This window comes from Oncorhynchus mykiss, chromosome 16 (assembly GCF_057628025.1).
Source record: "Oncorhynchus mykiss isolate SJ-2025 chromosome 16, ASM5762802v1, whole genome shotgun sequence".
In the NCBI taxonomy this organism is placed as follows: Eukaryota; Metazoa; Chordata; class Actinopteri; order Salmoniformes; family Salmonidae; genus Oncorhynchus; species Oncorhynchus mykiss.
The window spans coordinates 8,852,444-8,865,000 of NC_143037.1; the positions used below are offsets into that span (position 1 = coordinate 8,852,444).

At 45.4% G+C, this 12,557-nt stretch overlaps 1 protein-coding gene across 2 annotated transcripts in view; it reads left to right on the top strand.

Moving 5' to 3' along the window:
- The first annotated feature begins 4,898 nt into the window (after window positions 1–4,898).
- The window catches only part of LOC110492816 (integrin beta-4), a 31,939-nt gene continuing 24,280 nt past the window's right edge, over window positions 4,899–12,557 (top strand). For both annotated transcript variants that reach the window (XM_036946097.2, XM_036946098.2), the window contains exons 1-7: window positions 4,899–5,465; window positions 10,234–10,316; window positions 10,519–10,601; window positions 10,759–10,854; window positions 11,697–11,901; window positions 12,004–12,100; window positions 12,431–12,557. The exon at window positions 12,431–12,557 is cut by the window's right edge and continues 45 nt beyond it. In XM_036946097.2, coding sequence (XP_036801992.2) covers window positions 10,241–10,316; window positions 10,519–10,601; window positions 10,759–10,854; window positions 11,697–11,901; window positions 12,004–12,100; window positions 12,431–12,557 — 684 coding nt within the window. In that variant the 5' untranslated portion in view covers window positions 4,899–5,465; window positions 10,234–10,240. The remainder of the gene's footprint in view (window positions 5,466–10,233; window positions 10,317–10,518; window positions 10,602–10,758; window positions 10,855–11,696; window positions 11,902–12,003; window positions 12,101–12,430) is intronic.

The window sequence follows — 12,557 nt, forward strand, 5'->3', positions numbered from 1 at the left end:
TTCCACAGTGTCATATTTACATATACAGTATTCCACAGTGTCATATTTACATATACTGTATTCCACAGTGTCATATTTACATGTACTGTATTCCACAGTGTCATATTTACATATACAGTATTCCACAGTGTCATATTTACATATATACAGTATTCCACAGTGTCATATTTACATATACAGTATTCCACAGTGTCATATTTACATATATACAGTATTCCACAGTGTCATATTTACATATACAGTATTCCCCACAGTGTCATATTTACATATACAGTATTCCACAGTGTCATATTTACATATACAGTATTCCAGTGTCATATTTACATATACAGTATTCCACAGTGTCATATTTACATATACAGTATTCCACAGTGTCATATTTACATATACAGTATTCCACCGTGTGGGAAAGTGCATGCAACTCTTCTTTAATACACACAAACCCTTGTCAGGTGTAAAACGCACACCCTGATCAGAATGTGTAAACCCCAGAGAGAGGGTTGACCCCAGAGAGAGGATTGACCCCAGAGAGAGGGTTGACCCCAGAGAGAGGGTTAACCCCAGAGAGAGGATTAACCCCAGAGAGAGCTTTAACCCCAGAGAGATGTTTAACCCCAGAGAGAGGGGGTTGGGGTTAACCCCAGAGAGAGGTTTAACCCCAGAGAGAGGGGGTTGGGGTTAACCCCAGAGAGAGGGTTAACCCCAGAGAGTGGGTTAACCCCAGAGAGAGGTTTAACCCCAGAGAGAGGGTTGACCCCAGAGAGAGGGTTGACCCCAGAGAGAGGGGGTTGGGGTTAACCCCAGAGAGAGGTTTAACCCCAGAGAGAGGTTTAACCCCAGAGAGAGGTTTAACCCCAGAGAGAGGGTTAACCCCAGAGAGGGGATTGGGGTTTGTCAAATTCAAGAATGGTTATTGCACAGTGGGATATCATGTCACTAATTGGTGTGTATTTGCGATAGAAAGTCCCTGTGTATATACAGTGCCTTGCAAAAGTATTCGGCCCCCTTGAACTTTGCGACCTTTTGCCACATTTCAGGCTTCAAACATAAAGATATAAAACTGTATTTTTTTGTGAAGAATCAACAACAAGTGGGACACAATCATGAAGTGGAACGACATTTATTGGATATTTCAAACTTTTTTAACAAATCAAAAACTGAAAAATTGGGCGTGCAAAATTATTCAGCCCCTTTACTTTCAGTGCAGCAAACTCTCTCCAGAAGTTCAGTGAGGATCTCTGAATGATCCAATGTTGACCTAAATGACTAATGATGATAAATACAATCCACCTGTGTGTAATCAAGTCTCCGTATAAATGCGCCTGCACTGTGATAGTCTCAGAGGTCCGTCAAAAGCGCATAGAGCATCATGAAGAACAAGGAACACACCAGGCAGGTCCGAGATACTGTTGTGAAGAAGTTTAAAGCCGGATTTGGATACAAAAATATTTCCCAAGCTTTAAACATCCCAAGGAGCACTGTGCAAGCGATAATATTGAAATGGAAGGAGTATCAGACCACTGCAAATCTACCAAGACCTGGCCGTCCTTCTAAACTTTCAGCTCATACAAGGAGAAGACTGATCAGAGATGCAGCCAAGAGGCCCATGATCACTCTGGATGAACTGCAGAGATCTACAGCTGAGGTGGGAGACTCTGTCCATAGGACAACAATCAGTCGTATATTGCACAAATCTGGCCTTTATGGAAGAGTGGCAAGAAGAAAGCCATTTCTTAAAGATATCCATAAAAAGTGGTGTTTAAAGTTTGCCACAAGCCACCTGGGAGACACACCAAACATGTGGAAGAAGGTGCTCTGGTCAGATGAAACCAAAATTGAACTTTTTGGCAACAATGCAAAACGTTATGTTTGGCGTAAAAGCAACACAGCTGAACACACCATCCCCACCGTCAAACATGGTGGTGGCAGCATCATGGTTTGGGCCTGCTTTTCTTCAGCAGGGACAGGGAAGATGGTTAAAATTGATGGGAAGATGGATGGAGCCAAATACAGGACCATTCTGGAAGAAAACCTGATGGAGTCTGCAAAAGACCTGAGACTGGGACGGAGATTTGTCTTCCAACAAGACAATGATCCAAAACATAAAGCAAAATCTACAATGGAATGGTTCAAAAATAAACATATCCAGGTGTTAGAATGGCCAAGTCAAAGTCCAGACCTGAATCCAATCCAGAATCTGTGGAAAGAACTGAAAACTGCTATTCACAAATGCCCTCCATCCAACCTCACTGAGCTCGAGCTGTTTTGCAAGGAGGAATGGGAAAAAATTTCAGTCTCTCGATGTGCAAAACTGATAGAGACATACCCCAAGCGACTTACAGCTGTAATCGCAGCAAAAGGTGGCGCTACAAAGTATTAACTTAAGGGGGCTGAATAATTTTGCACGCCCAATTTTTCAGTTTTTGATTTGTTAAAAAAGTTTGAAATATCCAATAAATGTCGTTCCACTTCATGATTGTGTCCCACTTGTTGTTGATTCTTCACCAAAAAATACAGTTTTATATCTTTATGTTTGAAGCCTGAAATGTGGCAAAAAGTCGCAAAGTTCAAGGGGGCCGAATACTTTCGCAAGGCACTGTACACACACACACACACACACACACACACACACACACACACACACACACACACAGGTATGTGCGAGTCCAATACAACAGTGTTTATAACTCCAGTCCTCTAGTACCCCCAACAGTGTTTATAACTCCAGTCCTCCAGTACCCCCAACAGTGTTTATAACTCCAGTCCTCTAGTACCCCCAACAGTGTTTATAACTCCAGTCCTCTAGTAACCCCAACAGTGTTTATAACTCCAGTCCTCCAGTCCCCTCAACAGAACACACTTGTGTTGTAGCCCTGGACAAACATACCTGATTCAACTCATTCAGGGCTTGATGATTACCTGACAAGTTGAATCAGGTGCTCTTGTTTGGGGCTGTAACAAAAATATGTGCTGATATGGGTACTGGAGGACTGGAGCTGGGAACTACTGTTGGGGTACTGGAGGACTGGAGCTGGGGACCACTGTTGGGGTACTGGAGGACTGGAGCTGGGAACTACTGTTGGGGTACTGGAGGACTGGAGCTGGGAACCACTGTTGGGGTACTAGAGGACTGGAGCTGGGAACCACTGTTGGGGTACTGGAGGACTGGAGCTGGGAACCACTGTTGGGGAACTGGAGGACTGGAGCTGGGAACCACTGTTGGGGAACTGGAGGACTGGAGCTGGGAACCACTGTTGGGGTACTAGAGGACTGGAGCTGGGAACCACTGTTGGGGTACTGGAGGACTGGAGCTGGGAACCACTGTTGGGGGGTACTGGAGGACTGGAGCTGGGAACCACTGTTGGGGTACTAGAGGACTGGAGCTGGGAACTACTGTTGGGGTACTGGAGGACTGGAGCTGGGAACCACTGTTGGGGTACTAGAGGACTGGAGCTGGGAACCACTGTTGGGGTACTGGAGGACTGGAGCTGGGAACCACTGTTGGGGAACTGGAGGACTGGAGCTGGGAACCACTGTTGGGGAACTGGAGGACTGGAGCTGGGAACCACTGTTGGGGTACTAGAGGACTGGAGCTGGGAACCACTGTTGGGGTACTGGAGGACTGGAGCTGGGAACCACTGTTGGGGGGTACTGGAGGACTGGAGCTGGGAACCACTGTTGGGGTACTAGAGGACTGGAGCTGGGAACTACTGTTGGGGTACTGGAGGACTGGAGCTGGGAACCACTGTTGGGGTACTAGAGGACTGGAGCTGGGAACCACTGTTGGGGTACTGGAGGACTGGAGCTGGGAACCACTGTTGGGGAACTGGAGGACTGGAGCTGGGAACCACTGTTGGGGAACTGGAGGACTGGAGCTGGGAACCACTGTTGGGGTACTGGAGGACTGGAGCTGGGAACCACTGTTGGGGTACTGGAGGACTGGAGCTGGGAACCACTGTTGGGGTACTGGAGGACTGGAGCTGGGAACTACTGTTGGGGTACTGGAGGACTGGAGCTGGGAACCGCTGTTGGGGAACTGGAGGACTGGAGCTGGGAACCACTGTTGGGGTACTGGAGGACTGGAGCTGGGAACTACTGTTGGGGTACTGGAGGACTGGAGCTGGGAACCACTGTTGGGGTACTGGAGGACTGGAGCTGGGAACCACTGTTGGGGTACTGGAGGACTGGAGCTGGGAACCACTGTTGGGGGGTACTGGAGGACTGGAGCTGGGAACCACTGTTGGGGTACTGGAGGACTGGAGCTGGGAACCACTGTTGGGGTACTGGAGGACTGGAGCTGGGAACCACTGTTGGGGTACTGGAGGACTGGAGCTGGGAACCACTGTTGGGGTACTGGAGGACTGGAGCTGGGAACTACTGTTGGGGTACTGGAGGACTGGAGCTGGGAACCAATGTTGAGATACTGGAGGACTGGAGCTGGGAACCACTGTTGAGGTACTGGAGGACTGGAGCTGGGAACCACTGTTGGGGTACTGGAGGACTGGAGCTGGGAAGCAATGTTGAGATACTGGAGGACTGGAGCTGGGAACCAATGTTGAGGTACTGGAGGACTGGAGCTGGGAACCAATGTTGAGGTACTGCAGGACTGGAGCTGGGAACCAATGTTGAGGTACTAGAGGACTGGAGCTGGGAACCAATGTTAAGGTACTGGAGGACTGGAGCTGGGAACCAATGTTGAGATACTGGAGGACTGGAGCTGGGAACCAATGTTGAGGTACTGGAGGACTGGAGCTGGGAACCAATGTTGAGGTACTGGAGGACTGGAGCTGGGAACCAATGTTGAGGTACTGCAGGACTGGAGTTGTGAAACTGTAGTACAAAACTCCAGGTCTTTGTGTGACTGTTTGACGTAACCTCCAGGCAGTGTTCTGTTCTCTGACACTCCCAGGCTCAAGCCCACACAGGTAAGCCCAGCCTGGGAGGAATGTAGCCGGGAGGGGGCCTAACACACTTAGAGGTGTGGAGCTTTGAGCATTAAACACCAGGGGACGAGAGAGGGTGAGGGAGTTACCCTTAGTGTTAGCTACTTACCTAAACTGGAGAGAGAGAGTGGGTGCAAATTAGAGGAGGGATCAAATCTCAGCAAACACACAAACTCGCTGGTTCTCTTTCCCGTCTTTCTCTCGCTCTGTCATTAAGACTGACAATCAGGCGTACACACAGGCACGCACCTCGCCTCCAGGTTCAAGGCGGATAGAAGACGAGCGGAGAAGAAAGAAGGGAAGAAAAAGAGGGGGAAAGTTGAGTCTCTCTCCCCTGTCATTACTCTCTTAGACGTGGAACTCGGACTTCAAGGCTGGAAGGGAGTTTTTTTTTCCCCCAGACACCGGTGGATACTGACCTTACAGACGAGTGGAGAGTAAAACAAAAGGATTAAGTGATTCCCTTTTCTATTTTTGTTCTTCTTTTTTGGGGGCTTGGATTGAGCAAGGCAGCTGTAAGAGGTTCGTTTGATCAGTAATCTCTTTAACAAGGCTATAAACTCACTAATTTCTCCCATTGTTTTCACTGATCTACCACTTCTGTTCCAGCCTGCAAGGTTAAGACAATAGTTATCTACTTGAAAATTTACGAAAGTAGTTTTATTCTATTCATTTTCTATTCAGGTGAGTCCTATTGAGATAGAAGTCAGCAAGAGGCACGGGGCAGCGAGCATGCACACAGCTGTGCATTTATAAGATAGTTAAAGGATATCTCTTGACAATGTCTAAGACCTGAGTGTTTTGAATTCGTGTCAGCTACTCAGGTCAAGGGTCAATATGTAAGTTGTCTAGCTCCTCTTAATAATAACATGCTAAGGATGAAGACCAAAATGTGACACAGATTAAAACAGTTATGCGAATTAAATTCTACAGATGAAATGGATTTACAACAGAGGATGCATCTGCTCTTAGAGAGAGTCATATAGAAGTTCAAGGCCTATACTGATACAAAATCCTTTCGTGTTTTTTTATTGGTATCAAACCATAGTTTGTAAGAGTTGTTGCAAAACAGCATTCTTCTCTTTGCACGTTAACAAATACTATTTAAGAGTCCTACCCCTCCCGTTCTGGTAACATAGACACAGCCAACTAGATTTACAGGGTAATGACAAGGTGCGTTGGGACAGTCCAGACCACGAGGGACTCTCATTCTGATTGCAGCAGAATCAGAAACCACAGACAGACACAAGGTCACAGACATCGCTCCACTCTGAGGCAGCTGTTCCTATTTACCTGCCTGTGCTTAGCTGGATTGATGGTGTGGTAATTAAGTAGCTGTTTTTCCACGGGGCTGACTGAATAGTTGAGGGTTGATTTACCTAGCTCTCCCCGGCTGTGCCCCCTGTCACTGACGTGAGGACCCCTATTGATGTCATAACGGCTAGGTCCCCTCCCTCCGTTGGAATGTTCACCTGGTCGCCGGGCAGATTATTGAGCTGGGACCACTGAACTAGCAACGTCTTTTTTTCTGTCTTTACATCGTGAATCTATATTTTTTATACGGCTGTATTTCACTAGTGTTGTTTATTTGGATCCTATTAGCTGTTAGTCGCAATTTTCTGCGATCCAGATATTTAGTCATTTAGACCAACTAAATGACTAAATATCTGGATCGCAGAAAATTGCGACTAACAGCTAATAGGATCCAAATAAACAACACTAGTGAAATACAGCCGTATAAAAAATATAGATTCACGATGTAAAGACAGAAAAAAAGACGTTGCTAGTTCAGTGGTCCATGCTCAAACAGAACTTTGTTTTTTCAAACTCTCAGGATTTGAACTTTCTCCATGAGAAGTCTGACTGTACATGTTCTTCTTTGATGTGTTTAATAGTAGTTAACATGCGACCTTTAGGGGTCTCATATTTCTTCTCACAGTGAAGACACCATTTGTGCTGTTTGTCTCTCTTAATTAACTGGCTCAACCTAGTCAGTGATTAATGTGATTGGTAAACACACCTGTACTATACTACAGTAAGTGTTTTTCCTGCTCTGTTGTCCTGCTCTGTTGTCCTGCTCTGTTGCCCTGCTCTGTTGCCCTGCTCTGTTGCCCTGCTCTGTTTCGGGGATGTGAAATTCTTGCTGGGTGAGCCAATGGTCAAAATACGTTTTAAAAAATAATAATAATTCTCCATAAAACCGTCTTCCTCCTCTGACTCTATTACTAGGATATCCTATGCCACCAACTGTCAGCATCAGTGGCGGTTGGGGACGTTTAAGATGAGGGAGGACGATACATTTTTTATGAGCATGGCCTTATTTCTATTACAGCGTATTAGATGACAGTCATTCATATTCTATTCACCCAGCTCAATGTAACATTGATAGGTTTAGGCTACTACATGATACTCAAATTTGCCCTATATACATCATGAGGTTGCTACAACCTAGCCTATGAATGAAAGTTTACAACGTAGGTGCACAGATCAAGAGAATTTTGAGTAATCAAGGTGACCGACCGTGACACATTCAATACCGCCTTGCACAGTCTTGGCTGCATCTAGCTGATCTAGTGTGTAATCTTTAGTCCAACAGTTGCCAACAAGAGTTTCTATTAGTTGGCTTCCGTTTTAGGAAATCTTTTTCAACAGAATTGGTGCAATGAATGCACCCATGATCACACGTAAACACAGATAACTTTCATAGCAGCCACATACAAACAGCTTGTTGTACATATAATTCCTTCTCGCATCTATCTACGCACTCTCCTCCTTTCACCTTTTCCCTTCCCTTCAGCACCTCAGTGCATAACACATCAGCTGTCTGTGACAAGGCAAAAACACCTTTCCAAGCCAAACCTTCATATTATGACCGCTAACCGCAACACACAGCCTACATCGTTGTCACTTCATAGTCAGCATAGCTACTAGAACTAACATGTTAGTAAACCATGCAGTACAGTGTACAGTCAGCAGCAAGCAGTTTAGCAGTTACACCGGCAGGACCTGGTGGCAATAAATGAATCAGACCAGAAGCTTACCTTGACTTGGAAGAGTTCCAGTGTTGGATAGTCATAGCCAGCTAGCTAACATAGCATCCCTCTCTGTTGGATTGCCATAGCCAGCTAGCTAACATAGCATCCCTCTTTGTTTGAGTAGGCTAAACTAGCTAGCTGCATTCGATGCTAAGTAAATAAAAGTGAAAAAATATAGATATATCTTTCTTGCTTTCTTTAATTTTCAAAACTGTTCAACTATTGGTTTTCTCTCTCTGAGTCAACTACTCACCACGTAAATGCACTGCAGTGCTAGCTAGTTGTAGGTTATGCTTTCAGTACTAGATTCATTCTCTGATCCTTTGATTGGGTGGACAACATGTCAGTTCATGCTTCAAGAGCTCTGATAGGTTGGAGGACGTCCTCCAGAAGTTGTCATAATTACTGTGTAAGTCTATGGAAGGGGGTGAGAATCATGAGCCTCTTAGGTTTTGTATTGAAGTCAATGTACCCAGAGGAGAACAGAAGCTATCTGTCCTCCAGCTATACCATGGTGCTACCTTACAGAGTGCTGCTGAGGCTACTGTAGAGATACATTGCAAAACAGTGTATTTTAAACAATTATTGTGTGACATGAATATATTTAGTATAGTTTTCTCTAAAAACGATAACTTTTTAAATGTTTCAATATATATATATATTTTTATGAATTTCACTGAGGATGGTCCTCCCCTTCCTCCTCTTGAGGAGCCTCCACTGGTTAGTATTTACTTAAAATGTAAGATTCTCTGTGGAGAAAAATCAGTGTGGATTCAGAATCACCAGAATTATTTGCCAAATACATTTGCACGTATGGGAATTTAACCTGGTTAAATGGTGCTGCCAAAAACAGAATATAGACAGACAAATAAACGAATATATGGACAATATGAATTTACACAATCCCACATACAGTATCTATGAACACTGAAGCTAAACACTACAGACTACATTATAACACTATAGCTTCATTATAACGTATGGACGTAGAGATGTATGAATAAAATAAACAATTACAGGATGATGTGAGAAATATGAATCTGATTTATATTTATATACTACTGCATTAGACTGCAGCTCTTTGCGCACAACATTTACATTAATGTCTGGAGGAACATTCCCCCAAAAGTACAGTGAGCTCCATAAGTATTGGGACAGTGTCACATTTTCTGTTGTTTTGTCTCTGTACTCCAGCACTTTGGATTTCAAATGATACAATGACTATGAGGTTAAAGTGCAGACTGTCAGCTTTCATTTGAGGGTATTTCCAATCATATTGGGTGACCCGTTTACAAATTACAGAACTTTTTGTACATAGCCCCCCCCCCCCATTTAAGGGACCAAAAGTATTGGGAGAAATTCACTTGTGTGTATTACAGTCAAAAGTTTAGTATTTGGTCCCATATTCCTAGCACGTAATGATTACATCAAGTTTGGTTTGTGACTCTATTTATCGTTAATCAGAATATAGTATGTTTCTAAACACTACATTAATGCTACCATGGTTACGGATAATCCTGAATGAATCGTGAATAATGAGTGACAAAGTTAGATGCACATAATATCATAAACCGCCCCCCCCAAAAAAGCTAACTTCCCCTGAGGTTGGCATGTCTTGGGGGTATGATATTTGTGCGTCTAATTTATTATTTACAATTCATTCACAGGACTATCCGTAATCCTTGGAACATCCACATGAATGTAGAAGTATTTAAAAACATGTTCTATTCTTATTTACAATAAGTGACCCCAATTTACCATTAAAACATATATTGAAACACAACCAAAGCAAACAGCAAATGAATCCAACAACTTTGTAGAGTCACAAGTTCTGATGTACTCATTGTGTTCTAGGAATATGGGACCAAACACTAAACTTCGGACTACTTTAATACACTCATACAGTGGGGCAAAAAAATATTTAGTCAGCCACCAATTGTGCAAGTTCTCCCACTTAAAAAGATGAGAGAGGCCTGATTACAATGCAGGAGGCTGATAAACGCAGCACAGGAGGCAATACTGGAGGCTGAAATATGAAGAGATTGATGAGACTCTTTGAGTCAACTTGATGATACTCTGACCTCTCCAAGTAGAAGTTGCTTAAGGCGCACAGATCGAGGATCACCTGACCTCTCCAACGGAGTGGAAACACAAGACTGACCATCGATCAAGGAGAAACTGTAACCTGACCTCACCTGGTCATGAGTGTATCTATCCCCTGGTGAAGGTTGTCATGACCTGTGTATGTATTGCAGGGGGGAGATGGGGAGATGGACGTTACATTTCTTGGTGGGGGTTGTACTTGCTGTCCTCACGGCCAGTAGCTACGCTGAAAAAGGTGAGAATAATTGGAATGAATCAAGTGATTTTTACATTGTATTATTACAGTGTGGACTTGGGATATTTTAATATGTCAATAGACACCAACTTGTTCATGCGGCTGAGTCATCTTTAGAATCCAAACTGGAATTCTATAATACTAAAAGGAAGAGAACAGAAAATGAATAGCTTCATGATTCTGATGATTCTCTGTCCTGTAGTAAACCACTGTCTGGCTGCAAGGGCTAACACCTGTTCAGCATGCATCCAGTCCGGAAAGGGCTGTGCCTACTGCCCAGACGAGGTGAGAAGAAACTATTACTCAAGTTGCCCTCAAGTTGCCCCCCCCCCCCCCCCCCCCCCCACACACACACACACACACACACACACACACACACACACACACACACACATTTAGCGGTAAACACAAACGTAACCCGTGTGTTTGTGTTAACATACAGATCTTTGATGGTCCCCGCTGTGACCTTCTGGAAAACATCATAGACCACGGCTGTAATGGCGCAGTGACGGCCGAAGGCAGTATGTCAATGGAGAGAGTAAGTTCTGTCATCATCACAGTAATCCTTACGACATGGATTCATTAGTCTGCTCATCTGGTTACCACTGTAATATCATCATCCTCATCGTTTGGCTGTAGTACATTCGACCACAAGCGCCCTCCAGTTGTTACAGTCACAAGCTTTTTGCTGAGGTTGGAGCACTGGTCACTCCTAAAGTTTACTGTGTTGCCATGATATATACATGACATGACTCACTCTTCCCTCCATCCTTCCATCTCTCTCCCTCCATCCTTCCATCTCTCTCCCTCCATCCTTCCATCTCTCTCCCTCCATCCTTCCATCTCTCTCCCTCCATCCTTCCATCTCTCTCCATCCTTTCATCTCTCTCCCTCCATCCTTCCATCTCTCTCCCTCCATCCTTCCATCTCTCTCCCTCCATCCCTCCATCTCTCCCTCCATCCTTTTATCTCTCTCTCTCCATCCCTCCATCTCTCTCCCTCCATCCTTCCATCTCTCTCCCTCCATCCCTCCATCTCTCTCCCTCCATCTCTCTCTCTCTCCATCCCTCCATCTCTCTCCCTCCATCCTTCCATCTCTCTCCCTCCATCTCTCTCTCTCCATCCCTCCATCTCTCTCCCTCCATCCTTCCATCTCTCTCCCTCCATCTCTCTCCCTCCATCCTTTTATCTCTCTCTCCCTCCATCCATCTCTCTCCCTCCATCCTTCCATCTCTCTCCCTCCATCCTTCCATCTCTCTCCCTCCATCTCTCTCCCTCCATCCTTTTATCTCTCGCTCCCTCATCCCTCCATCTCTCTCTCTCCATCTCTCTCCCTCCATCCTTCCATCTCTCTCCCTCCATCCCTCCATCCCTCTCTAGAACCAGAAGATAGACATGTTGATGAAGCGCTCTCAGGTGGCCCCCCAGGATATGTCCATGACTCTGCTGCCGGGGGAGGAGAGGGAGATCGAGATGGAGGTGTTTGAACCAGCGAAAGGACCTCTGGACCTCTACATTCTCATGGACTTCTCCAACTCCATGAAGGATGATTTGGACAATCTCAAAAGGATGGGTGCTGAGCTGGGTAAGTTAGAGATGGGGAACGATGAGTGGAATTGTAAAACCATTGACTTCAGTGTAGTACTGGGATAGTGTGGTTTGGTGACGTGTTCTGTTCCCCGTATAGCTGACTTGGTGGGGAAGCTGTCTGATGATTACACCATCGGTTTCGGCAAATTTGTGGACAAGGTGGTGGAACCCCAGACAGACATGAGACCGATCAAGTAAGAACTTTCTAATTATTAGAATCCTCTCCATACAGACACAGATATACACACACAGACCCAAAAGTAAACATCACTACCGTATGAAAAGGTCGGCATTTATACACTAATCATACTCATAGTCCCTCATTCTATCTCTTCCTCTCCCCCTTCCCCTCTCCTCCTCTTCCTCTACCCCTTCCCCTCTCCTCCTCTTCCTCTCCTCCCCCTCTCCTCCTCTTCCTCTCTCCTCCTCTTCCTCTCCCCCTTCCCCTCTACTCCTCTTCCTCTCCACCATGCTCCCCTTCCTCTCCCAACCCCCCCTCCCCCTTCCCTCCTCTTCCTCTCCAGACTGGCCCAGCCATGGCCCAACAGCGACCCTCCCTTCTCGTTCCGAAATGTGATCACTCTGACCCCTGACCTGCAGTCCTTCACCCAGAAGCTGCAGAAGGAGAGGATCTCAGGCAACCTGGATGCT